We start from the raw sequence: 24,521 nt of genomic DNA on the forward strand, positions 1-24,521 counted from the left end.
CACGCTTTGAACTGTTGCTGTGTTTGTGTTTGTCGCTTGACCCCGCGCCACCTGCCACGGCCCCATGCTCACGGCTCCGAGCAACCAACAAGTTGACCCACGCTACAGCAACAGCTCGCTCGCCGCAACCAAAGCACACGACACGCGCCCGTTCGGAGATGGTTGCCCGGTACGATCGACCGTAACATGCCGGCTTACTTCTTCCATCTTGCCATTGAGCTGTACACATCGCGCTCGTCGCCAGAGACAAGCTACACGCCGCCTCCAAACACCGACATCTTTACTTCGGAGCTCCCTGCGCACAGCTCGAGCTCATGGTCGGCACTTGGGCCGCGCCAGAAAAGCTACAGCAGTGCCGCCCAGCCCATTGCCTCGAGCAGCGACGCGCCAGCCCAGCCAGCCCCCCGCCGCTACAGCCATCGCACGCCCCCCTCCTCCGAGCACCACGACAGCCCGGTCCCGCTCGTCAAGCCACCCACGCGCCCGGCACACAGACGCACCAAGAGCTTTGCACACAAGGACTGGCGCTTTGACGCCATCTCCATCCTGAGCATCGACATGAAGCCTGCCGACGTCGGCGACGACGCTGCACGGCCCCGCGCCAAATCGCTCAAGCACCCGGCCGCGAGCGCCGGTGGCCTGGCGACAAAGGGCAAGTTCTTCCCCTCGAGCCCCAAGGACACCGACGTCGGCTGGGGTGTGGTGCATCTGTACCGCGATGGGCACGAGACGCCGGGTCTCTACGATGAGGGCGCCGCTGCTGAGTTCAATGAGGACGACTGCACCACGCTCTGTATACTGGCTGTGCCGTCCTACATGACGCCGTCGGATCTGCTGGGCTTCGTGGGCGAGCAGACGCGAGAGCATGTCAGCCATTTTCGACTGATCAGGACCGCGAGGGCGAACAAGTACATGGTATTGATGAAGTTTTGGGAGGCAAAGAAGGCGCGGGAGTGGAGGAAGGAGTGGAACGGAAAAGCATTCAATAGCATGGAGGTATGTTGCATCTTTCTGCTCTAGAGCAAGTCTGACACTGACTACTCTCCAGCCCGAATACTGCCATGTTGTTTTCATCAAGTCCATCACCTTCCAGTCCGATGCTGCCAACCGCGATCCCTCCTCCTATCCAGACCTTACGAACGACCCCTTCACCCCAGCAGCTACCGAGCAACCCACCGCTCCACTACCAGCAGCCTCAAATGTCTCTTCGCCGGTCGAGGCCCCGTCTCTCACATCATCTTTGACAGCAAAGCCGATCGCGCCTCCCACACCCTCACTCGTCGAACTCCCAACATGTCCAGTCTGCCTCGAGCGCATGGACGAAACAACAGGTCTCTTAACCATCCTCTGCCAACACGTCTTCCATTGTGCCTGTCTCGAAAAATGGCGCGGCTCAGGCTGCCCCGTCTGCCGGTACACGCAAAACGACGCCTTCACCTCGCACAGCCGCGTCATCGACGGTGACGCCCCAGACAACGAGTGCTCTGTCTGCGGCTCCACGCAGAATCTCTGGATCTGCCTCATTTGCGGCAACATCGGCTGCGGCCGCTACGACAGCGCCCACGCCTTCGCGCACTACGAAGCTACAAACCACACCTACGCCATGGCCGTCGTGTCCCAGCACGTCTGGGACTACGCGGGTGACGGCTACGTCCATCGTCTGATACAGAACAAGGCCGACGGAAAGCTCGTCGACCTGCCGGCCTCTGCGCACGCCGGCGGCCTGAAGAACGCTGACATGACAGGCTACGCCAACGACACAGTGCCGCGCGAGAAGCTCGACAACATGGGCATGGAATACGCGTACCTACTCACCTCACAGCTGGAATCCCAACGCGCCTACTTCGAGGAGCAGGTCGAGCGCGCCGTCGACAAAGCTGCCAAGGCGTCCTCCACCGCCGACGAAGCCGCGCGCAACATGGCCGCACTGACGGCCGACTTCGCGCGCCTCCGAACCCAGCACGATGACGCGGTAGCCTCTATCGCCGCGCTCGAAAAAGACGCCGCCCGCAACGCGGCAAAAGCCGCCTCGGCATCTGATCTCGCGCGCAAATTGACCAAGCAGTACCGCGAGGAGCAGACCATCAACGAGAGCCTGATGACGCGGATCCAGCATCTAGAGAAAAAAGCAGAAGAGGCAGAGAATAGGGTCCGAGAGGTCGAGGCGCAGAAGGCGGATCTCGAGGAGCAAAACCGCGATCTGAGTTTCTTCATCAGCGGGCAGGAGAAGCTGAAGGAGATGCAGGGGAATGAGGCCATGGGGCTGGAGGAGGGCGAGGTGCAGAGTGGGTATGTAGAGGTGGGAAAGAAGGAGGAGAAGGGGAGGCGGAAGGGTAAAGGGAGGAAGCCGTGAGCATGACGGTGGTTCTTTGCATTTCTGGCGGCGTATGGTATCAAGGGTCTGTTTGGCATTTACGGTTATGATACCCACCCCGTTGCATTACACAATTAAGTCCTCGTTTGTACTCGCCTCTCTTTCATATACTGAATACATCTTTCGTTTCTACTCTCATGATGGGACCCCGCATTGAGCTCCATCTTCGTCCCACGACTCGTATCACGATGACGAACGAATTGCGATCACAAATTTTTATGCAGTCACATCACGCACTTTTTACATCACTCATGCAAAGTAAGCCAGCAGCATACCAACGCTGAATCGAATATATTGCCCTTTCACCCACGCCGTGCCCTGTGCCGAAAACGCCTATAAATGTGTTTCACCGTGGCTATACAAAAGACAACAACGACCCTTGACGAAAAATCCAAACAGTAGACAAAACTTTCGTAACCCGCCAATATTCGTAGCCAGACCGACCAACAGCGTGGCGGGCGGCTCCACCATGCAACTTCGACATGACATGCAAGTGTCCGTTACGGTCGTAAAAGTCGTATCATTATAGCCTCGGCAAGGGAGGCCAACATGAAGCATTGATAAAGAGGAGAAGAGATGAGGAGATACGAATGCTGGAAGAACCCAAACGCCGATAAGAGAGTCAGAGATCCAAGAAACGGGCAACATTTGACCCATCCGTTATCCAAGCGCCAGAGTATCGAAATTTGCGTCGAACGTTGACGCAAGAGCGGTGGGATGGAGAGTTCAAGATGTGCACGAGATAGGCGCAAGTTTAGTCCGGGGCGATCCAAAGTATTCTCTTGGAGGCTGTTCAAATCCGGCGGTGGAGATCGTAGAAGCCAAGACGTATTCAGTATCGATACATCGTGCCAGAGGAAGTCCACCTTGCATTAGACGATCAGATCCAATCATCATCAATTTTGTGGTTCCCACCGATAGCAATATCTTTCTCAAAGCCGAGCCCCAGGCCGCCTCCAATCTCGACCTTAGGTACTTGGATCTGCGGTGCCTTCTCTGCCTTCTTTTTCGGGCTCTGCTTCACCGGGCTCCCAACGCCAGGCTTTCCGTCAGGCGGACCCATCCTGACATCTCGGACTGGCCAGTTGTCTTCCAACGCTGCACCAATCCACACCTTGATAGCGTCATGCACAGCGCCATAGTATTTCGGATTGCAAGTCCGCAAATGGCCCATGACCTTCTCGAAGCCGGAAACTTTCAGCTCAGAGCGGAAGATATTGCGGGCCTCGCGGGTGGGTATACTGGCGAGAATGCCGTTGAGGAGGTCGAGATGTGTCGCAAGGTAGTTAGTTGCATCCCATTCTACACCACCAACGTAGGGTGCAGCTGGCACGATAGCGCGCTGACCAGGAAAATGAGTCTTCGCGTATGTTTTGGGAGGCTCGTCGGATAGAGGCGGGATAGGAACGACATTCAGGTGGTGAATGAAGATCCAGAAAACCTCCTTTGTGACGTTCGTGACCTCCTTGCACCACACCTGGTAGGGACGAGGTTGGCGCATCTGCAGGACAAACGGGACAGTAGATGCCTGTTTCTCCTTGACCGGATCTTTTAGGTAGTCCATGAGCTCTGTCGCGCGAGAATGCAGCTCGGACTCAGACGCCATAGAGATATGAGCAAAGATGATCTGAATGATAAGTTCCCTCGTAGTGAACTCGCTCGGACCCTTGTGCTCCTCGTCGAATAGCATGCCCAGGAGAGCCGGGAACAGAGTCGATGATATCCCGGCGAACTGTTTCAAGGCTGTGTCCGCCGTGCACAGACCTTTGAGACAGCGCAACAACTCATGCAGCAGAGTGTCCTCGTGATCCTCCCTCCACTCAACTTCCATTATGCGATGCAGTAAACCAACGAGCTCAGTCATGCCACCTTCAACGATGAACTGGTGGACCCATTCGACTGTCTCATTTCGCAGCAGCAGGCGAAGCTTATGAAGCTTTCCCACTTCAACATCCTGGGGCTTTGGTGTCTTCTTCAGGTAGTTGATAAACTCCTCTGGCGCTACAGTCTTGGAGCCTTTGGATACTGATCGTTGAGACGACACGGATACCAGTGATCTCACGGAAGGTGATTTCGGAATAGGCACAGACTTGGGATCTTTCTCACCCTTCTGTTTCTTGGTAGGAGAGTCTCCTCTGCCAAAACCGAAGGTCCTGCTCCTGGGACGTTCTCGCTTCGAGGTGCCACCTGAGGTGTCTTGGGGCGGTTCTTCGTCTGCAGACCCAGGTCGCGACTTGGTTGACCGCGATAGGGACGTTTTGCCAGACTGTGTTCCTGCGGTTGTAGAGTTTGCTGAGGCTGTACGAGATACTTGAGGTGTGTCTAGCTTGTGTGTTCGGACAAAGTCGGCTTTGACCTCAAGCTTCAACGTTCGCATCGCGGCACGCTGATGGGTGGGGATTTGACGAGACTCTAGGACTTCCTCAAATTCGGCATCGACCACCTTCGGATCAAGCTTGGTAGGCGACGTCGCCGGAGTGCCTTGCTTGTCGGCCTGCTTTGACTTGCCATTTAGAGCGGCTACAGCAGCCATCACACGGCTCTGTCTCTTTTCAGCGTTTGTTGTTTTCTTAGGACTGGCGGTCTCCTGCGTGATGGTCTCCCGGCTGCCCCCGCTGGTGTCGGTAGTAGCCCGTTTCATTGGGGGGCGCGGAGCGACGCTCTTTGACGGGCTCTCCTTTACTCGTCCTCCATTGCCCTTTGTGTCTCCAAGTGGAACCCGATCATCGCTCTTCTTACGAGTCAAGGTTTCGAGCAACGAGGCAGTGGAGCCAGTGCCCATGAAGGACCTAGGGCGTTCTTTGCCTTGCGGCTTCTTCTGGAGCGAGGGTTGGCCATTGTCGAAAAAGTTGCGGCCCTTGGACGGCGAGTAGTTGCTCGGGGTATACAGCGCGATCTCCTCCTCAACACTGCGCCGCTGGTCGTTCAGTGGTACCTTGGTTGTTGTTTTTGCGACGTCTTGCATCGGCTGTGAGCTGAACTCAGCCCAGATGGGAGTGTGCAAGGGCTCAAGTGCCGCTGACGTGCCCGGCGGGGTCGTGTTTTCCTTGTCGCGCGTCTCCTTGGCAGTGTCAACATGCTTGTCCTTGCCGAACAGACTGCGCAGGTTGGTCCTCGACTTGGATTTCTTATGACTCTTAGACATATCCTCCTGTCGTGTCCGGCTCGGCTCCCTCGACTTGCTCTCCTTGTCTCTGCCCAGCGTTCGTAGCGAGACTGAGCTGAGCGTCTTCTTGTGTAGACCCTTGGGCCGGCCCTCACGGGTGTCCTGGGACTTGCGAGGCGATACAGGCGGGTCGACAGGCATGTGCTGGCTGCGATTGGCCGCTCTCTGTTGGCTGTGCGGATGGTCGGGTGGCAGCAGCGGTGCGCCGTGGATGAGGCCCTGCGCAGCGTACGGCTGGACGGCGAGGGGCTCTTTCTTCAGGGCAGTGCCGTCCGAGGGCGCCCGCTTGTGGCCGGGCAGAACAATAGATTTGAGCATCGAAGACGACTTGTTGCGGCGATGTTCCGCAAGCGCCGCCATCGTCATGGTGGATGCAGCGTGCAGCGCAGCAGCTGTTGTGGATGCGTGCGGTAGGGAAGGCAGGCCCCGGGACTCGTCCCTTCTGTAACGGACAATAAGCGCGGACTGGCAACTATGGGATGCTGCGAAACATTGTAGCAGAAGGTGGCCGGGGCGAGGTTCTTGCGGGCAGGTTGCTCGTGCCGCCGCGCCCGGTAAACACGCCGCCCGTCTCCAGGACGACCGGCACCCACGCCTTACTAAGCTAGACCTTCCATCGTGATGGCATACAGGAGCACGCCGCTCCGCGCTGTGCCTGCGCTATAATCAGGGGCCATCAGTTCGAGTCCCTTTTGGCTCTTCGTCTACCTTGCCGATAAGCCCGTCGCAGTCTCCATGCCCACTTGGTGCCCGCCTGTCTTCGTAGACCGTCACGCGTCTCCGCGCCACCTACCCCAGTGGACCCTGAGTTCCCTTGCTGATTCGAGGGAGAGACCATCACCATACGCATGCGTCCACATTATGAACAGAGCATATGAATATCTTGGCTGCACTAAGCTTTCATATCTTGGGAGCGAAAGGAGCGACAGCCCAATGTAGTTCAGATTGAAGAAGCGAAAGCGTACAGTATGCAGTATAGGACATGTGTCAAACCAGTTCAAGTCGTTCTTCCTGGCACCATGTGTCCCTCGTAGGCATCCTAGGCAAGCAACCTCCCGAAGACAAAGAAGATGGTCCCACCTTCAAACAAAGTCCATGCCTATTTGTGCGCCATCGCCAAGCCATTCCTTGTCGCCCACGGCTCAAAGGATCCCCAATTCCACCATCCGGTCACCCACGCGTTCAAATAGCAGAACGGGGCCCAAGCGGTTTCCTGCCGTCGATTCGCAGCCCGCTCTGTTCACGCACCTGCCGAGGTCATCTTGCTGGGTCGAATTGGCTTTGCAGCAAGCCGCGGGCACACAGACCGTGCGCGCGGGACAGTCGGTGCTGGTGCTGCATCTCGGATACAAGGCCGTGTCTTCACACAAGCCCACCGCGACCTTGTTGAAACATAGTCCCCGCCCTTCCGATGTCTCTGCACATCCACAATTCACGTGGCTGTCGCTGAGTCCGCAGCTGACGGTCGTGTTGCACTGACCGTTGCATGGATCGCGAGTACAAACTCCGTTGTCACAATACGCTCGGGTCACACCCGGGTTCTGGAGCTGGTCGTTGCAATTGGTTCCGCATGCCCCGCAATTGTCAACATTGTCGAGTAGATTTGTGCAATTCCCTATATGCACATAGACTATCAGCAAGTGCAGAATAGAGATGCAAAGTATACATACCGTTGCATAGACTTTGTGAAGGCAGTCCGCATGTTGCACTTGGGCTGGTGCTTGTTGTGGAGCTCGCGCTGAAAGACTGCGAGGTAGTGGTAGTAGAGAATGTTGAAGACATTAGACTGCTGCTATTGCTGCTTCTGCTGATGGTGGTTCTTGAGCTTGAGCTAGAGGATGACGTCGTGCTACTACTCGTCGAAGTCGTTCCACTGCTGGAAGAACTAGGGCTAGATGTTGACTCGCTGCTGGTGGTACTAGAGGAGGACGATGAGGATGAAGACGAAGGTGTCTCGCTGGTAGTAGTACCTGAGCTTGAGGATGATGTTGTCTCGCTGCTAGTGGTACTAGAGGATGAAGACGACGAGGGCGTTGATGTCTCACTGCTACTAGACGTAAAAGATGATGAAGATGAGGTCTCACCGCTGGTTGTGCTGGAGACGGTTGGTGCCGTTTCGGAACTGCTGCTGCACGGAGACGTGACAGATGGTTTCTCACTAGTCGTGGGCGATGAACTTTCAGAACTTGATGCAGGTGATGTTACACTGGTGCAGGAACTGAATGACGAAGTTGTGTAAGAAGTCGTAGTGCACATCGTGTCGGTACTAATCGTAGTCGTAGCAGAGGTTATTGACAGACTTGTTGTAGATGTTGGCGAGGGGGAGGACGAGGCTTCTCTTGAAGATGAGGGGTCTGTTGAAGTAGACGAGGTTGAAGAGGACGAATCCGTAGAAGCACTCGAAAATATGCTGGAGGATGTCTCCGAAGACGTATTAGACGATGTCGATGAAGTGGTCGAGGAGAATGTGGACGAAATCGTAAAGAAAGACGTCTCTGTGAAAGACGAGGAAGAATTTAAAGAGAGACTCGTAGATGAGGATGTCGGCGACGATGTTGTAGAAGATGAGCTTTCTGTCGGAGTACTGGACGCTGAGGTTGGCAGAGGGGTCGAAGATAAACTCTCAGAGGATGTGGAAGAGCTCGTTGACGAAGAAGACAACAACATCGACGTGGATATCGAGGTGAAAGACAAAGATCCAATAGATGGCGTGCTTGTCGTGGGTGAAGTAACGGTCGCCGTTTTAGATCCGCCAGTGCATGACCCGACCTCTCTCTCAGTGATTATCGTGACTCCCCCAATTTTCGTGAGAGTCTTTGGCGAGTTAGTCATAAGCAGAAGCACAGAGACTTCCGACTCACATATCCAGTGATCGATGTAATGTCTGCGAAGACTCCGTTAGAAGGATAAACGGATGTGGCCAGACAACTCCGGCACACAGAGCTGTACTCTGCGCTGGCACATGCGCCAGACGCACGTGCATACGGAGGTATGTTGCCTGTAATCACTGTCACTGGAGCTTGGCGTGCCTGTTTTTCATCCCGTTGAAGCCCAGGTACAGCAAACGGGGTCGGACATTCGAATTGCAAGGTCGTTGTGACATAAATTCTGCTTCCTGGCGCCGTAACGAAGCTTGGTGAAAGTTAGTTAGTAATTATATTAGGTGTAGGTGGAGGTGAAGAATCGTACACAGGATCAAAGACAAGCGACCTGGTAAAGAACGATTGACAGTCAGTCAAGGCTGCATTCTGGGCACGGCTTTGGACAGCGGCAACACATGCACCTCCAGGTGCATCCGTCCTGCATTGCTCCTGTCTTCCCTGCAAGACAGCCGCAGCGGAGGCGTTGGTGAGAATTTTCGCAAGAACTGGGAGAAAGCGCATGTTGAGTGTTGCGGAGTCGATCGAGAATGGTGGCAATAGGCCGTGTCGAGGGGCGCTGCATACTTTTATATAGAATATGAAAGATTAAGTATGGTCTTTCAAATGATCTTGCGACTTCACGAAGATCTCGCGAACGCATGTTTCTCCAGTAAGAGTTTCGTTGTAAAGCCTCGGGCGCATCTGCACGACCACGTAGCAGCTCTGAGCTTGAGTCTTCTCCATAGCAGCAAAATAGGGCAGTAATATCCGAACTATACTAACAGATGATAATCTGGCGGCGACACCAGGCTTCGTATGGGGGTACAGAGTTCGAAGCGTGGCATGGCGTGGCATGAAAGACCCAGGAGAGCCATAGTGCAAGGTGCTCATGCCGGCATTATACCCAGGCTGTCACTTCAGATGACAATTACGGACACCCAACTGTGGCAACCAGCGCCTCTGGCTAAAATATCAGCACTATGGCGCCCGTCGAGATGAGGCCCGTGAGCACGCGCACACTTCCGTTGCACCATTGGACATGGCAAGCGGGGCTAACGGTAAACGTTCGCTTGCGGCCGTTGTCTGCATGTATTGTGGCCTTAGCGCCTCCAGATGAAAGGTAAGGCTGAGACCGTGCCACTGGATGCTGTGTAGAGCAGTTGCTGACTCGGTACTGGAAACTTTCCGCATCTATAGCTTTCAATATTCGGGCAGGGTTAAGGCCCCGATGTAGCCTGGTCTGGATGGATACTGATTACGAAGCCTCGGTATCATGTTGGAAATCAACGTATGCTCAATGAGTATCCGAAAGCCTAGTGTTGTTGCAGCACCGAATAAGCCCACCGTTGAGAGAGGACGAACGGCTGCAACCCCTGCATTATCTGTTGTATCATGTGCCTTCTAAAGCCAACGAGAAGATGCTATTCTAGAGGCATTAGGCGACATTAGTGTACCGCATCACTGGAGATGGAAAGCTTCCTCAGCGGACTCGAACTGTTTAGTGCCTTTAAGCCACTGTAGCGTCGAGTCACAAAGGTCAGCCACAAGTGACGCAGCAACAGCCGAGACAGGTATCATGCGATCTCAAGATGATGAGAGCTTCTCAGCACGATTCCATTACAAAACGATCATACGGCCGCGGATGCGCCGACCTCGGTTCGCAAGCGAAGCTGTGGGTTTGGTTGTTGTTGCCATTGATGACTACACCATGGTTGTCACGCGACTTCTACCGCTCTCCAGTACGTGCAGAAGAATTACGAAGAGTCTGTTATTCATGGGTTGTATGAACAGATACACCAGCAACTGGGTGGCAAGTTCATTTCGGTAGAGAGGGATTGCAAAACTTTATTTCTAGTTCGGTCTAGGTCGAGCGTATAATCAATTCCTGGATCAAAGCATATGAATTGAAGAAGTAAAGCTGGATCTACCGTAAACCTAGGCAGGAGGCAGAAAGTTTGCGAAAAGGGACCCTTGGACAAGAGCGTATATGATTAAACCACGGCATATCCATTTCGAACCTTCAAACACTTTGGTCTTTTGAGCCACACTCTCGCGCGCGATCATCCATCCGGAAGTTGCAATATACCAGACCGGATATCCAGAAGATAGGCGGTTGATGACTTGGACATGGAAGTTGGTGGCTGCAGTGATGGCTAGAATAAGCTGAGGCAACGCTAATTGGGGCAGTCCTGTAGAAGCCTCATTTATATCCTTTCCTTCACCGCGTGGCTGGGTTTTAGATGGCCCAAGAGGCTGTTGGGAGGAGTTACGCAAATAGTCAATGCCAGTTTGTAGCAGCAGCCACAACATCGGTCCGGCCATTAGGAACAGGGGCAGGTTCGAGAACGTCCAGTATCGTAAGAACCCAACGTTCCTGAAATTTTCAGCGTATTCCATGCAAATCAAAAGGCTGTAACAAACCAGTAATATCTCTGAACCCAGGTATAGATGCTGGGGATTGTCTTAGAGCACCATGGTCTCAAACTCGGGCCGGCCTGAGAGACACAGTACTGTTGATACGCCACATACTGGGGGCCAATCGAGCCGAGGCCAAGAAGGGCCCCTGAAGAACATGTGATAACGAGTTTTCGGATGTCGTTCAGGCTCAACTCTCGGTCTAGTAGCCGGGACACAAAGGGGACAACGTCGAACAAGAACAGGATGCCGCTTAGCAGGCCGTTGCTTCTGATCCACGTTGCCAACATGAACAATACGCCTGCTCCTAGGATCAAAGCGTCTTCACGAACTGTTTGCTTTCTGCCAGGCCGATCTGTTATTCTGGCTTGAGCGTACAAAAGCATGCCGGTGAAGTTCAGTGCAGCGAAAAGAGACTCCGCATAAGGCGAGCTGAGAAACATGCCAGCAGGGGATACGATGTGTAGCATGGCAGCGACGAAGGGGACTCGGCCGCTGTGCCGCCGATCTAGCACCAGGCTTGATAGGCGGTGGAGCACCACCACCGAGACCAGGTGGCACGCATTGGATACGATGATCCCAGCCCAGACATAGTTTTGCAACGAAATCGACTCGTCTCCAGATACAACTGCGAGGGTCAATGTCTCACTGTCATTTTGCGGGGTTCATCATACGTTTGACTAAGGTTTTGAGTAAAAGTGAGTACGCCCAGCTGAAGGCCCACTCCTGCTCGTAGTGGTAGCCTCTTTGCGCAGATTTTACAAAATACAATGCATCCCACCGAAAGAAATTGAGCGAAACACGATCTATTACAGGCCAGCTGTGGAAGTCGACGTGCCGAGAACTGGTCGGATTTGAGGCGATCAGAGCTGACGTGTCGTAGCCAGGGCCTGGAGAGAAGGCTGCAACGATGAACAGCACAGACTTCCAAGCGAAGAAAGCCTGGATCAGTCGCGTTGATGGATTGCGCGACGCCATTTCGACTGCTGCATGAGGCTTGGAGCATGGATGCTGGAGGTATAAAGAGTGTCGGAGCCAGTTTCGCCGATCCGCGCTTGGCAGAGGCGCTAACCCACCGCTAGCGCGCCGATTTGATGCGCAAAATTAAGCGAAGGGCAGGCACACTTCTGCTTTTCTGCGACTTCGAAACTCCATCACCAACCCCGTCGACCCTCCACTAACACAGGTAACTTGGTAAGCGCAATCCCCCACCCACGCTCCAGCAGATTCGTCGCATGCTTCCGTCATGGAAGGTAGCGATAGTGAAAATGGCTAGAGTGCAGAGCGGCAGTAATGCCCTCTCATTCTTAGAGCAGCAGGAGCTATTTAGTGAATGAACATTCGCTAATGGTTTCTCTCTCAATGACAGCCTCGACGATAAAATGGCACCCAAGGCCAAGAAAGCGGCTCCCGCGCCCTTCCCTCAGGGCAAGGCTGGTACGAAGAAGACCGCCAAGGTACGTCGTTGGAACCGTCAATCTCACCGCTGCAGGCTCTGACCGAGACAGAACCCCCTCCTCGAGAAGCGCCCCAAGAACTTCGGTATCGGCCAGGACATCCAGCCCCAGCGCAACCTCTCGCGCATGGTGCGATGGCCCGCGTACGTCCGTCTCCAGCGCCAGAAGAAGATCCTCAACCTTCGGTTGAAGGTCCCTCCTTCCATCGCTCAGTTCCAGCACGTTCTCGACCGTAACAGTAAGGCCCACTAGATTTGTTGGAAGAGCGTGAGCTAATACGCTACAGCCGCCACCCAGGCTTTCAAGCTCCTCAACAAGTACCGACCCGAGACCAAGGCCGAGAAGAAGGAACGCTTGACCAAGGAGGCCACCGCTGTCTCTGAGGGCAAGAAGAAGGAGGATGTGTCCAAGAAGCCTTACACCGCCAAGTTCGGTTTGAACCACGTCGTTGGCCTCATCGAGAACAAGAAGGCGTCGCTCGTGCTCATTGCCAATGACGTTGACCCCATTGAGTTGGTTGTCTTCCTTCCTGCTCTCTGCCGCAAGATGGGCGTCCCGTACGCCATCGTCAAGGGCAAGGCCAGACTCGGTACCGTCGTTCACCAGAAAACCGCTGCCGTCCTCGCCCTCACTGAGGTCCGCTCCGAGGACAAGAGCGAGCTTTCCAAGCTCAGCTCTGCCATCCAGGACGGATACCTCGAGAAGCACAAGGACACCATCCGCCACTGGGGAGGTGGTATCATGGGCGCCAAGGCCAACGCTCGTATGGACAAGCGGAGGAAGGCTCTCGAGAGCGCTATCAAGATCTAGACGGGTCTTGATGGATGTGTTAGGGAGATTAGGGAATTTGGTGTCTTATCATCTGCATGTAGCGGGCTTCGAATACCACGGAGTTTAGGACGGCCAAAAGCAGTCAGTTTCGACTGAAGAATTTCATGAATACCATGCATTGGAACGATTACTCAAACAATAGCGCCAATTGTTGTGATGAATAAGCCTCTAGCGGGGATGACCCCGCTACACCTGCCCCCACTATTAAGCCAGGTACCGCGTCGCAACTACTAACACAGCTCTACTGTTTACCTACTACCTCGTACACATCTATAGTCCCATCAGCTTCAAGCGTGTGACGCGTCTTCAAATCACTACTGCTGCGGCCTGCGACAGGCGCAATGCCTTTGACAATCCTCACCGATTCGGAGGTTCGAACACTGCTGCTTGGGCTCAAGAAACAAGGTATGTTTTGCGCTTCTCTACTAAAAATTTAAAGCCGTGGCTGATCCGCATGTTCAGACATTCTCGATCTGCAGCAGAGCTTGGCTGACGCCCTGCACTACTACTCGAACTCTACGGACCAAGACCACAACGGCTGCTCTTCATCCTACCAACCACTTCGCACATCGCTCAAGCGCAGCGATGGACAAACAACTCTGTTCATGCCCGCTTCAAGCAACGATGGACTGGGCGTGAAGGTGTGAATCTCTGCATCCTATACAGTACCTGACCTTACAGTGCTGATCAGTGTCTACACTGCAGATCGTCACGCTATCAGAGCCCGACTCAGCAAAAGGCTCCTTGTCTTCGAACGGAAGCACATCCTCAGCGCGCGGCTCTCTCGCCTCCTTTGACTCCCTCTCCCTCTCCGCCGCCAGTACTTCAAGCTCCACAACCGCCGTCTCCGTGCCATCCGATAGTCTTACAAGCAAAGACAGCACCACGCCTAAAGGCCTCCTCACACTACTCGACCGCTCCGGCGGACCCCGCGCACTCATAAACGCGGAGGAGATAACCGCCTTCCGTACCGCGCTCGCGAGTACTATGCTCTTTAAGAAACGCGCAAACGTACATGACGTCGTTGTCTTCGGCGCGGGCAAGCAGGCATACTGGCACATCCGGCTGGCGCTGCTGCTGCGCGGGCCAGAGATACACCATCTGAACGTGATCAACCGGAGCTTTGAACGAGCTACGAATTTGATACAGAGTCTATTCAAAGGCCCAGATGGCGCGGGGACCGATCTCTCTCGACCGAAGGTACAGATCATCACCCCAGCGGCGCAAGAATACGAGAGGCTGCTCAAAGCTACGATCCGTGCGAGCAGTGTCATATTCTGCACCACGCCGTCTCTCGTGCCGTTGTTTCCGGCGGGCCACCTGACGAACCCAGAGGGCAGGAAGAAGGGCAGGTACGTTGCTGCCATCGGCTCGTACAAGCCGCACATGCTTGAGCTGCACCCGGATATCTTGAAGCAGAACGTGGCGCCAGATCATAATCGCCATCACCACAAACATGCGCTACAAGGCGGAGCTGTCATTGTAGACAGCGTAGAAGCATGTCTCAAGGAAGCCGGTGAGGTCATTCAAGCCGGCCTCACGGGCAACGAGGTCGTCGAGATCGGAGAGCTCATCATGCTGCGGAGGGATGCCGATAGGAAGAGGCAGGAGTGCGTGACACGGAAGAGCATGGAAGGGATGGATGACACGGGTGTTGAGATTGGCGAGTGCGAACAGAGGAAGAAGAAGAGGAAGGGCAAGAAGGAGAAGGAGGAAGATGCTGGGGATCGAGGATTGATAGAGTGGTTGCAGAAGGGCAATGTCATATACAAGAGTGTTGGGCTGGGGTTAATGGACGTAGTAGTTGGGAGCGACCTTGTTGCTTTGGCGGACAGTCGGGGGATAGGAACGCAGATCGACAACTTTTGAGGGGTCCTGGGTGGAGTTGCTGTACCGTCTACCACCTGCATTGCGAATGCTGGTACTAGGTTTCCAGGCGGATATCCAAGCTATGAATAGACGCCTTCACATAATTAGATTTAGACACGCTTTCATCGCAACACTTCAATCGGTCTATTAAAGCATAAACACATGCCTAATATTTCTTTTCAGCGCCGCCCATGCAAATCACTGAACACGCCTATCATGCGGTACCCTAAGCCCTATACGTCTACCATTGGCACGTGTATATTACATCGCATGTTCGTATCGTTTTACCGCGTGGCAGCGGCGATCAAGCGAAGTAGCTCTTCCACAGCACGCCCTCCAAGTCCTCCAGCTGCTCCTGCTCGAAAGCCTGTGCACGTAGGTTAGTAGGTCTTGGGTAAAACGTTCTAAAGAGCAGGTAAGTCTTACCTTAACGTCCACATGCCAAGTATCCTGCCTCGTCTTCTTAAAGTCGGCCAAGATGCTCTTCACGCTCTTGCCCACCATGCCCGGATCCGCCGCCGCCTTGCGCGCCAGACTGGCAAGGACATCCGTGTACCACGCTGGCGGAGGGCTCGTGTACGGGAACGCTTGGATGAGCGCACCCAGCCCTAGCACGGCCGCGTGGCGTGTCAGGACCAGCTTACTCTGCTCGGCCGTCGGTGTACCGGGTAGCTTGCGCCTGGGGAGCGGATTCTTGGTCAAGGTGTTGGTGAACTGCTCCTTAAGCTTCACGACCATGCGGTCACGCAGCGCGACGGGCGAGCAGCGGATCATGCCGGAGAGCGTTGTGGCAGCGCCCATGCGGACCTCGAGTTGCGCGTCTTGAAGCATGGCGGAGACGCATTCGAACATGGCGAGCTGCTGCTGTTCGCTCATCAAAAAGAGCCGGCGGAAGTAAATGACCTGGATGTTGATGAGGATGCGAAGACGTTGGTGCCAGCTGCTTGCTGTGCGGCCAATGCGGATAAGAGCCGCGATGAACTCTGCGTCTTCGCCCTGACGGTGCGGGATGTTGGGCAAGTGGCGGAAGACGTGGTAAGCAAGAGACTGGAGCTCGGGATCCTCTTTGATATCCATCATGTGGAGGAGCTGCTCGGTGAACACGTTGGGGAAGAACTGGACGAGTTGTGTGCATTCGTAGGATGAGAGAGTGGAGTCGAGCCAGAGGAGGACTGTCTTGCCGCCGTTCGTATACGGCGAGGGGGTTTGTTGACCTGCGGGACGCTCGCCTCGCCACACTTCCAGACGCTCGAAGACTTCTGTTATCATCTTCGAGAACTCAGGTGTCGGCTCGTATGGCCGGACACCAATAGATGAGGCTTCTTTTTGCGCTTTGATGAGTGCACCAACGTTTTTGTATGATTCGTAGTACCGTGTTCGATAGATGGCGGCGATAGTTTGGCCCATGGCTTCACGTACACCCTTGTACGGATGATCAAGATGCTGCATGAAGTTCTCCAAGATGGGCTTCTCCAGGCGGAAGTGCCAACCAGCGTCAGCAATGCATTGTTGGAGTAGGTAAATCTTGGAGCTCTCCTTGAAGGCCGCGTTGGAGTCCATGTCCAGGCGGAAGCTTGACAGCCAGTCTACAAGAGGCCAGCCTCGCCTGGGATCTTTAGCTTGAAGCACAACATGTAAGAAGGTCGTCCAGTAACCCGAGTTGTCCGGATTCAGGCCGTCTTCAAATATGCCCCGAATGATTGGGAAGACATACTCCCAGGTTTCTTGTCGCTGCTCAGGCTGGAGGTCAGGTGCACAGGTGAGCAAAGCACCCATGATTTCGGATGTCGCACGGTGCTGGTGCTTATCGCTACCATCACCGTAAACAGCTTGGGTGAGATCCTTGATATCTTCAAAGGTGGTCGATGTCAAGCCCGCGAAAACCAAATCGAAAGCATGCGTTAGCAGCATAGCGCTGGACATCCGGAAACGATCAGCTCCTGAGTCACGTGGTTCTTGCTTCATGAAAGCAAAGTAATTCGAGAACCACGATCGATCAAGAATCGCGGCAAGCTTCTTCCGAACATGCGTTTCTACCTCGTCATAAGCCATCTCCGGAGGATTGGGTAGGAAGGCAGGCATCGTCTTCGTCCACACTAACCAACCAGGGTAGTCGGCATCGACATAGTACTTGGCATCCGCCTTGGTGAACATGCTCAAGTACTCTTCTGTCCATGTAGGATCATCGGCTTTTGTATCTACCGAGATCTTGTCAGGTACCTCCTCTTCCATGAGTAAGTATTTCTCATAGCTATGATCGGCAAGGGCACGAGTCTGGATGACGCCAAACAAGCCTACCAAAGCACCAGCGTACAGCCCACGAAGGCTAGGGTGCTGATCTATGGCTCCTTGGCCTACAAGGGTGATCATTTCGTCTGAGGCAATCGTATCGAAGCGCATAGTGAGATTGACGATGATGGCCGCGGTTCGGCTGACCTTCTTCCAATGGGAGGTTTTCGTCATGTCGATCAGCTCCTTGGAGAGATTTGCCTTCTTACCTTCAATCCGGGCTCGCTTTTTCTGGATGAAGTCCCGCCGCTTCACAACCTTTTGCTGCACCGTGTTGTCTTCGAGCGGGTCGATGACAAAAGCGATGGCTTCAACAACTGCTTTGTCAAGGATCACCATGCGCTCCATTGCCTTACCCATGTCCATGACTTGGAACGTCGCATTCGCTGCAAGCTTTTGAACAGAGGGCTTGTCGGCACCGGTGACTTCGATGAAGGCTTTGATGAGAGTAGGTGTGAACCGCCAATCACGACTGATCGTCTTCGCTAGGCTACCGAATAGAAGGGTGAACATGGCACCCTTAATGCGAGGATAATCATTCTCGCCGATAGCCTTCACTAAGGCATCAAGAAGCGGGGGAATGATGAGGGGCTTCGCACCCAACACACATTTAATGGCTGATTCGCTAGCAGTCTGCGCGGTACGGCGAATGTCAGTATACAGAGAAATGCTTGACTGTGCAAGGTCCAGAAGTAATGTTTTGTCAAGGTCTGTCTTCGGTCGAGTGCTCGCATTGTGTCGTAGACGCTGCAGGTGGTAGACATAGGCGCGTCTAACAAGTAACGGTCGCGGATACTCCTTCCTCAACCCTTGGAACTTGAACGCGACCTCATCGGATTCGAGTAGACGGGTTACACGCTCCAGAATATGGGCAGACCGTTCGATTCCCACGTCGATGAACCACGACCGATAGGCATTGTACAGTTGGTTGAAACATATAACGTCATCCTCTTGTTTCTCGTTCAAGAAGCAGTGAACTTCGTGTAGCGTCAGGCCGACCTTATGGCGGAGGTCGTGAAGAAGCTCGTAGTTCTTGTCGCCACGTTCCAGAGGGTATCCTGTTTCGTATTGGAAGGTTGGCTTGACATCCTCGTCTTCAGCCTCGCCCAGCCCAGCGTCGTCCTCGATGCCTTCTGTTTCCATGGCATCGATTTCGTCCTCATCATCGCCCGCTTCGTGTGGCTGGTCATGGCGGATATTGAACAAAACAGAGATACCGGATATGACGAGTCGCAGCAGCGTGATGTTCCGAGAAAGCTCATCTGACCAGTCCTTGCCCGTACCTTCGCGCTTGACTGGTGGCTCGGCAGAAATCAAAGCAGTCAAAGTATTGATAGAGGTAGTGACTTGAGACTCGAATAGCTTAACGGCAAAGTCGATCTCCTCAGCACTGGGCTTGTGCCATTTGATGTTCAATTGCTTTACATCTACCTGACGACCCCACGAGTTTGCTGTGAGACCATTCTCAAGCTCGTCATCCTCGTAGATGGAGTAGTCGTTGGTGTATGTGCATGTGATATTGAGAAGGAGATGATGTATGAAGTTGGAGACATGGATCGTAGCAGCACCACGAACGTTTTTTTGCATATACTCTGCAAGTTCGAAGAGCTCGTCTTTCCACTCCATGACGGCATCTCCGACGTGGACAACACACATGCCCAAGATGCAGAGGTACCAGACAAGCCCACGATCTCGTGGAAGGACTTCGGCGCCTGTGGTTCGTGTTGAGCCAGCCCCATTATCTTCGATCTCTGTGCGAATACCAGCGAAGAGATGGGGAAGTAGTCGCTTTAGGGATTTCTCTGGATTCACCTTGACAAAGCTGTTGCAGATGAATGATATCGCATCACGAGCCTGATGAATGACATGGTTCGTGATAAAGTTGGCAACCTTGTCAAGGGCAATGTCGAAAAGCTCAGGGGAGAGCGCCGCAAGCAGTGGCGTAAACGCCGCCGGCAGGTAGTTTGCCACATTTTCTTCAGGCGAGCCGCTGCGTACCCTTGCAGCATCCGGCAAATTCTCAAGGAGGGTAAAAACCCGGCCGAGGAAGGACAACAAGAACTCGGCAAGGCCCGTGGTCGAAGAACGTAAGATCATCTGTTCCTCATGATCACTGAGCTCCTGATTGTAATCGATCTCGGCGAAACCTTTGGCGTTCTCCAACCGTTCCACCTGTTGCGTGATCCATTCCACAGCAAGCCCGGTACCAACGTCAACGCCTTCCATCGGTGTCGCTGTTCCCGACGCCGAGGTCGTGCCATTTACGCCCTTCTTTTCTTGTGTAAGGTCATGGAACGGCACTGTGTAACAGACTCCTTGAATGTAACTCAGGGTCTGCACGGTCTTGTCCAGGTCATTGGGGTCGATTCCTGGAATGGCAAGTCCTAGTAAGGTCGTAACGTGGCAACGGAAGCCTTTAGTACGCGCCATGATCTTGGACAGCATTTGCAACGCTTTGATTGAGGAGATGGTACGGTGTACCTCAACCAAGCCCTGCATGGCCGGATAGATGCGCTGTAACGCACCCGGCAGTATGAGGGTCGGCTCCAAGTATGCAAGACCTTGCAAGGCGCTCTGAGAGTAGAGCACAGCTCGCTCGCTCTTCGAGAAGATACCCATGAAGGTGACCTCGCGCAAACACAGCACAAACCGACGCTTGAGCGCGTCGTTCAACTTTCGATCTTCGGGAACATTCATTTCGCCATTATGTTCCCGATTCCATCGCAAGAGGAAGAAGTCGGTCAGGTAGAACACAAGCTGCGCAAGCGATCGCGTCCAGTTGCCAGAGTTCGAAGGGTGGTAGAATGTCTCGATGGCTTGGATGAGACCCTCGAGTTTGCTGAAAACGGAATCTTCGTGCTCCATGCACGCGGGGGAGAAAGACATGACTATGATACGTGCGATATGGTGGGTAGAGGGATGTTTGCGCTGATCTCGGTCGAGCATGACCGCAAGGCCGGCGCCTAAATCGACGGTGGTGCTGTATGGCGAAGTCGCTTGTCCGACGGGAATCTCGAGCAAGCGTAAAATAGACGTGAATACGAGTGAGCACTGCTCGCTGGTGAACAGGCCATACTGCGAGAACGGGACGTGGCTTGCGGGAAGCAATTCGCGTGCCATTCGTGACATAACATCCATGAAGTGCGCATCGGCCAGCTTGGACCGATTTACTAGGGACCACAGATGGAAATATAGAGGCAGGTACTCTTGCGGCTGCAGGTCCTCCCTGTCCTCTGGTGGTACGCTCGTCGGCATCAGCAGGTTGAGCAGGCCGATGACAACGAATGCACCTTCCGAGTATGACGTGCTGAAGAAAGGAAGAACCTCCTCTAGAATAGCCGGTATTTCCTGTGGGTCGAAATAGTACTGCGCAAAGGTGCAGAGCTTTGTCAACGTTCGAATATTTCGCTTGATGCTCGGCGGCGAGGAGCCACCCGACTCGGAGGGGAGAACGAACGTCTTCAGTTCACGGAACAGCGGCCGCCAGTCGAGCGTCAGGTCCTTGCCGGGGCGCAGATAGTGTTTCCGCCTATTCATCTGTCAGCTGTGCTGCTCTTGAGAGCGGTGGGGGCGACTCACTTGGTCAGGGTCATGAACATGCTCGCAAAGCGCTCCGCAACCAGATAATCTAGACCAGGAGCCAATGCTAGCTCGTAGTACAGATTAACCATCTTAATCCGCGTATCTCGCGGGATCTCGAACTTCAGCTGAATCCATCCGCGCAGCTCGCGCGTCCAGTGCACCGCGCCTGGTGCAAAATCGCCAGCCGAGACGGCGATATACAGATGCTTCAGACATGTGTTGAGGTTCTCGATGCGCTCGCTGGGGTTCTCTGCCTTGTACGGAAGGTACTCGAAGTAGGGAAAGGTGCGCGGGCGGCTGCGATTCTGCTTCTCCTCGTCTGTGCCGTTCGTGTCGCCGTTGCTCTGGCGCCAGTCACCGCCCGGAGAAGTCGCGCGCGATGAGTCCACGCCCGAAGCCGTCTCGAGGGCACCCATGAGCTGTGATATCCGTTCGCTGACAGCCATGGTGCCGGGCGTGTGAGGGTCCGGGTACGGGCAGGCCGTGCAACGAGGAAGGTGCTAAGCACGCCGGCTCATCCAAAGAAGAAACCGAGCGGAATGCGGTCGTCCACGGTGGAGCGGTGCCAGACGAGAACAGCAGTTGCGGAGGGTGCAGGCTGCGTGAGGCGGCGTGCCGACACGAGACCACTGCCACGGCGGTGGGCCGGGGTGGTGCGGACGACGTACGGTGAAGCGTGGCAGCAGCAGCGGCTCGAGGGTGGTTGACGTGTTTGATAGTCGACTTGAGGCGGGGAGGTCGCTTCAGCAGTTCATGTAGGTAGCCGACGCCGCAATCCCCAGATGGACCTGGAGCTATGACACTCACTGGAGCCAGCCGTGGCGCTGCGCTTGACCACACCAACACTAGCACCAGACAAGCTAGGAACGCGCAGCCTTGTCGCGCCCAAACGCGACTTTCACCACGCCGAGAACAGAGAGGGTCAACTTGCTGGTCCAGAGACGGGCCTGGTGAATCTTTGGTTGCTGCTGTGCGGGCTTTTGTATCTGGTACCTGGGCACTTCCGCTGGCCTTATATCCGCACCCCAGGCATTCACCGACGCGCAACCCTCGACGCTGGGGCGACACAGGTAGGCAAAAGTGTACACGTCTTCCGCGCCTATGCCGCCAATACGCATCTTGCCCGTATGCCTGCCTCGTCTGGCTTATTGGCCCCGCTGCCCGCTCCCTCCCATTTGTCTGCGCCCTATTCTTGCGGCCAGCATTATCTTGCGTCTGCTTTTGACTCTCGCTGCATATACCCGTTCCGATTGTCGCACAACACGCGCATTTCCGAATCTTCCTTGTCCTTCACCATCGCACCCCTCGGATCCCTTCAACATCTAATCAAACTCGCAGAGAACATGACTTCCTACTACGACGTCGATGCCATCCTCACAGATGCTCAGGTGACCATATGACACGCCCTCATTCGTCTACCTGCTGCTTACACATCTGATGCAGAAAGTGCCATGCACCTTCGAGCTGTCCGTTCCTGCGCTAGGCTTTCTAGAGGGCAACATGAGCGGCGATGTGAAGCAGGGGTCCAAAGTGGAACTACCCTTGTGGCTGGGCGAGATGCTTGCTATTTCGTACGGCGCCCCAATGTTTTCGTCTCACTACCTGGAAAACGCAGCATCGCTAACCCTGCCTTTGTAGTCAGAGTCCATCCCTCGTCTCCCTCGACCATCCATCGGCACTCAGCCCACGCGTTCTAAATGCCCTCAAGGCTGACGCCCGTACTGTCGATCTGAGAGCTTTGGCCCCTCACTTCTATAACCTCGGTGCCCGCGTTCTTGAGCTGTTTGAGGAAGAGGAAATGATCGAGGTGCTTAGCGATGTTAGTACCCCATTTTTAGAACTAAGTCCAGGGCTAATTAAAGAAAGGCTTTCAAATCCAGGGCCGCAGTAATAGCGGATCAAGCTCACAACCCGCGAGGTGCTCTTGGAGAAGGTGCCGACTTCCTGCGAGGTCTGGACGAAAATGAAAGGCAGCTGTTCCGAGCTTCGCATGACAGCGCAAAGGCAGTGCGGACGTGGATGAATGACCTAAAGAAATGAAACGGCATGAATTATTACAACCACGGAACGTAAAGACCTCAGCATGTGTATGTTGGTTGAGGGTGACTCCTAAGAGCTCGGATGCGTCAAGGCCAACGAGACCGACATGCGGATCATTGGTTTGCCGGTCATCGAAAGGTCAGCCCTTCGACTCGACCCAAAGAACATGGCGGTGCGCATCCCTCCTCGGGGGCGTCCAGCCTAAACACTACTAATCATACAAAGTGAAAGCAATGCCCTGGCTTTCACACATATGCCTCAACTCGCCCTGTGCAGCATTTCTCCGGTATTTCCTGCGATCGGCCCATGTGCCTTTCCGGATGTCGAAGCTCAATCTCTCGAGCAGAGGCGGCGCAATCTTCAAGACTCCAACTTTAATCCACGTCACAGATACACCCATATCCTCGTGCCAATCTTGTGGAAGTGTCTCACCTGAAAAGAATTGCCTGAGAACTGCATGGTCCGCTCTGCACATGTAACATGTAGGGCTGCGACATCGCCCATATCGTTAGTCATGCTAAGCCTCTTGAGGCTCGGTGGGAGGGTCTTAGACAGTGCTCAGATGCCTTAGGTCGATCCCCTCTCTGCCCGAACAGAGTGACGAGTGCGACTGTCAGTGTTCGGAGGGAAGTGAATCCACTCAATGAGCGTAGAGCGCCGCTACAGAGAATAGTATGGTACATGAATTCGAGCAATCCATCATCATGCATTTCAAGAGAAATCGTGAGGCATGTCAGAGAAGCTGCAACAATATTCAGTCCCGCTCGCAGTTCGGTCAGATCGATATTCCCTGCCATTACGTGGACAGCGGTGTCGTATTGGAATGTGCGTAGATTCGGGGTTTGTTCCAGAACACTGGCTGCTGCGCTCGTAGGGCCTGGGAATCCTTTGAGTTGAACGGTGGGGAGCTTACCAAGGCAGGCGATGTTAGTCACCCCCATCACGGCTGTACGAAACAGCTCGCAGAACTCTTGTCTTGGTTGCTTAATTTGTGCCCTTTTTTCAATCGAGCTCTCGTGGGCTACACTCCGAGCGAAGAACTCGTAGCTTGCTCAGTTGATCGTTGGTGATAAGTGTGGGGGTGCGTTCGGCTGCAGTGTGAATGAAACGATGGACAGGTACTCCGCGCCAGAAACTCCATAGAAACTGTCAACTCCTTGAGATCCGAACAGATCCGAACAGATCCGAACATTTAATAAGTATCAACCTCTATGGCCACCCTTCTGGTTCCCGCAAGAAAGGAATGGCCCGGACCAGTATGTTCCTCTTGCGTTGGCTGGGCCTCCAAAACCCCAGCCATGTAGGACGCTCGAAGTGCAAACTCGGTATGCATCTGGTTATGTTCAGTTCTGATGTGCCTTGCAAGCTCTGTGTTTTCGACCAGCACCCTCAGTAATCGTTGCACTCTCCGCCGGGCCTCTGGCAGGTCTCGATTCAGCTCCCCACGGGATATTTTACCGGGGCTGCAAGCCCAGCTCAGAGTAACGTTGCAAAATAGTGCGGGTAGGACAAGGACAAGGAGGAGGAGGAGGAGGAGGAGGAGGAGGAGGAGCGAAGTACACTATTTCTAGTCCAATTCCCACTGTGATTGCATAGCTATAGTCAAACTTTATAGGCTAGGTGATTCCGAGGTTAAA

The 24,521-nt window shown here is 54.3% G+C and overlaps 9 protein-coding genes across 9 annotated transcripts; 4 read left to right on the forward strand and 5 right to left on the reverse strand.

Annotated features, from left to right (window-relative positions):
- The first annotated feature begins 67 nt into the window (after positions 1 to 67).
- CC84DRAFT_1159582 (zf-UBP-domain-containing protein) lies at positions 68 to 2,498 on the forward strand. The gene is made up of 2 exons (XM_018177277.1): positions 68 to 996; positions 1,049 to 2,498. The coding sequence occupies exons 1-2, from the start codon at positions 187 to 189 to the stop codon at positions 2,351 to 2,353; spliced, it is 2,115 nt and encodes a 704-aa protein (XP_018042606.1). The 5' UTR covers positions 68 to 186; the 3' UTR covers positions 2,354 to 2,498.
- Positions 2,499 to 2,530: 32 nt separating this feature from the next.
- CC84DRAFT_91990 (uncharacterized protein) lies at positions 2,531 to 3,143 on the reverse strand. The gene has a single exon (XM_018187890.1). It carries the CDS (start codon positions 3,029 to 3,031, stop codon positions 2,708 to 2,710), a length of 324 nt encoding a protein of 107 aa, XP_018042607.1. The 5' UTR covers positions 3,032 to 3,143; the 3' UTR covers positions 2,531 to 2,707.
- Positions 3,143 to 6,214, reverse strand: CC84DRAFT_92090 (GTPase binding protein Rid1). The gene has a single exon (XM_018187896.1). It carries the CDS (start codon positions 5,904 to 5,906, stop codon positions 3,255 to 3,257), a length of 2,652 nt encoding a protein of 883 aa, XP_018042608.1. The 5' UTR covers positions 5,907 to 6,214; the 3' UTR covers positions 3,143 to 3,254.
- Positions 6,215 to 7,098: 884 nt separating this feature from the next.
- Positions 7,099 to 9,144, reverse strand: CC84DRAFT_92088 (uncharacterized protein). Its single transcript, XM_018187895.1, has 5 exons — positions 8,730 to 9,144; positions 8,402 to 8,672; positions 7,511 to 8,354; positions 7,211 to 7,458; positions 7,099 to 7,155 (listed from the first exon to the last, which is right to left on the reverse strand). Exons 1-4 carry the CDS (start codon positions 8,921 to 8,923, stop codon positions 7,322 to 7,324), a joined length of 1,446 nt encoding a protein of 481 aa, XP_018042609.1. The 5' UTR covers positions 8,924 to 9,144; the 3' UTR covers positions 7,099 to 7,155; positions 7,211 to 7,321.
- Positions 9,145 to 10,336: 1,192 nt separating this feature from the next.
- On the reverse strand, positions 10,337 to 11,794 carry CC84DRAFT_1077754 (GPI mannosyltransferase 2; the record flags this gene model as incomplete). The annotated part of the gene is made up of 3 exons (XM_018173772.1): positions 10,337 to 10,775; positions 10,823 to 11,444; positions 11,491 to 11,794. 3 exons carry the CDS (start codon positions 11,792 to 11,794, stop codon positions 10,337 to 10,339), a joined length of 1,365 nt encoding a protein of 454 aa, XP_018042610.1.
- Positions 11,795 to 11,951: 157 nt separating this feature from the next.
- On the forward strand, positions 11,952 to 13,217 carry CC84DRAFT_1192499 (60S ribosomal protein L8-B). Its single transcript, XM_018181250.1, has 3 exons — positions 11,952 to 12,273; positions 12,325 to 12,511; positions 12,560 to 13,217. Exons 1-3 carry the CDS (start codon positions 12,199 to 12,201, stop codon positions 13,081 to 13,083), a joined length of 786 nt encoding a protein of 261 aa, XP_018042611.1. The 5' UTR covers positions 11,952 to 12,198; the 3' UTR covers positions 13,084 to 13,217.
- A 115-nt stretch (positions 13,218 to 13,332) lies between these two features.
- On the forward strand, positions 13,333 to 15,118 carry CC84DRAFT_1108439 (NAD(P)-binding protein). The gene is made up of 3 exons (XM_018175200.1): positions 13,333 to 13,509; positions 13,567 to 13,745; positions 13,810 to 15,118. The coding sequence occupies exons 1-3, from the start codon at positions 13,446 to 13,448 to the stop codon at positions 14,971 to 14,973; spliced, it is 1,407 nt and encodes a 468-aa protein (XP_018042612.1). The 5' UTR covers positions 13,333 to 13,445; the 3' UTR covers positions 14,974 to 15,118.
- Positions 15,119 to 15,125: 7 nt separating this feature from the next.
- CC84DRAFT_92396 (uncharacterized protein) lies at positions 15,126 to 21,497 on the reverse strand. Its single transcript, XM_018187899.1, has 3 exons — positions 20,842 to 21,497; positions 15,400 to 20,791; positions 15,126 to 15,340 (listed from the first exon to the last, which is right to left on the reverse strand). Exons 1-3 carry the CDS (start codon positions 21,288 to 21,290, stop codon positions 15,278 to 15,280), a joined length of 5,904 nt encoding a protein of 1,967 aa, XP_018042613.1. The 5' UTR covers positions 21,291 to 21,497; the 3' UTR covers positions 15,126 to 15,277.
- Positions 21,498 to 22,187: 690 nt separating this feature from the next.
- On the forward strand, positions 22,188 to 22,884 carry CC84DRAFT_1182972 (DNA replication complex GINS protein PSF3; the record flags this gene model as incomplete). Its single annotated transcript, XM_018180656.1, has 4 exons — positions 22,188 to 22,232; positions 22,288 to 22,415; positions 22,483 to 22,663; positions 22,711 to 22,884. The coding sequence occupies 4 exons, from the start codon at positions 22,188 to 22,190 to the stop codon at positions 22,882 to 22,884; spliced, it is 528 nt and encodes a 175-aa protein (XP_018042614.1).
- Between the last annotated feature and the right edge of the window lie 1,637 nt (positions 22,885 to 24,521).

This window comes from Paraphaeosphaeria sporulosa (genome assembly GCF_001642045.1).
Source record: "Paraphaeosphaeria sporulosa strain AP3s5-JAC2a unplaced genomic scaffold CC84scaffold_1, whole genome shotgun sequence".
NCBI lineage: Eukaryota > Fungi > Ascomycota > Dothideomycetes > Pleosporales > Didymosphaeriaceae > Paraphaeosphaeria > Paraphaeosphaeria sporulosa.

Excerpts from the sequence above, each read along its gene's own strand:
- CC84DRAFT_1159582 (XM_018177277.1), top strand. The coding sequence starts at position 187 with ATGCCGGCTTACTTCTTCCATCTTGCCATTGAGCTGTACACATCGCGC. Across the intron at positions 997-1,048 it reads AAGCATTCAATAGCATGGAG|CCCGAATACTGCCATGTTGT; the intron begins GTATGTTGCATC and ends ACTACTCTCCAG.
- CC84DRAFT_91990 (XM_018187890.1), bottom strand. The coding sequence starts at position 3,031 with ATGGGTCAAATGTTGCCCGTTTCTTGGATCTCTGACTCTCTTATCGGC.
- CC84DRAFT_92090 (XM_018187896.1), bottom strand. The coding sequence starts at position 5,906 with ATGACGATGGCGGCGCTTGCGGAACATCGCCGCAACAAGTCGTCTTCG.
- CC84DRAFT_92088 (XM_018187895.1), bottom strand. The coding sequence starts at position 8,923 with ATGCGCTTTCTCCCAGTTCTTGCGAAAATTCTCACCAACGCCTCCGCT. Across the intron at positions 8,673-8,729 it reads TCGCTTGTCTTTGATCCTGT|CTTCGTTACGGCGCCAGGAA; the intron begins GTACGATTCTTC and ends ACTTTCACCAAG. Across the intron at positions 8,355-8,401 it reads TTACATCGATCACTGGATAT|ACTCTCACGAAAATTGGGGG; the intron begins GTGAGTCGGAAG and ends AACTCGCCAAAG.
- CC84DRAFT_1192499 (XM_018181250.1), top strand. The coding sequence starts at position 12,199 with ATGGCACCCAAGGCCAAGAAAGCGGCTCCCGCGCCCTTCCCTCAGGGC. Across the intron at positions 12,274-12,324 it reads GTACGAAGAAGACCGCCAAG|AACCCCCTCCTCGAGAAGCG; the intron begins GTACGTCGTTGG and ends TGACCGAGACAG. Across the intron at positions 12,512-12,559 it reads GCACGTTCTCGACCGTAACA|CCGCCACCCAGGCTTTCAAG; the intron begins GTAAGGCCCACT and ends AATACGCTACAG.
- CC84DRAFT_1108439 (XM_018175200.1), top strand. The coding sequence starts at position 13,446 with ATGCCTTTGACAATCCTCACCGATTCGGAGGTTCGAACACTGCTGCTT. Across the intron at positions 13,510-13,566 it reads GCTTGGGCTCAAGAAACAAG|ACATTCTCGATCTGCAGCAG; the intron begins GTATGTTTTGCG and ends CCGCATGTTCAG. Across the intron at positions 13,746-13,809 it reads ACGATGGACTGGGCGTGAAG|ATCGTCACGCTATCAGAGCC; the intron begins GTGTGAATCTCT and ends TCTACACTGCAG.
- CC84DRAFT_92396 (XM_018187899.1), bottom strand. The coding sequence starts at position 21,290 with ATGGCTGTCAGCGAACGGATATCACAGCTCATGGGTGCCCTCGAGACG. Across the intron at positions 20,792-20,841 it reads ATGTTCATGACCCTGACCAA|GCGGAAACACTATCTGCGCC; the intron begins GTGAGTCGCCCC and ends ACAGATGAATAG. Across the intron at positions 15,341-15,399 it reads CTTGGCATGTGGACGTTAAG|GCTTTCGAGCAGGAGCAGCT; the intron begins GTAAGACTTACC and ends CTACGTGCACAG.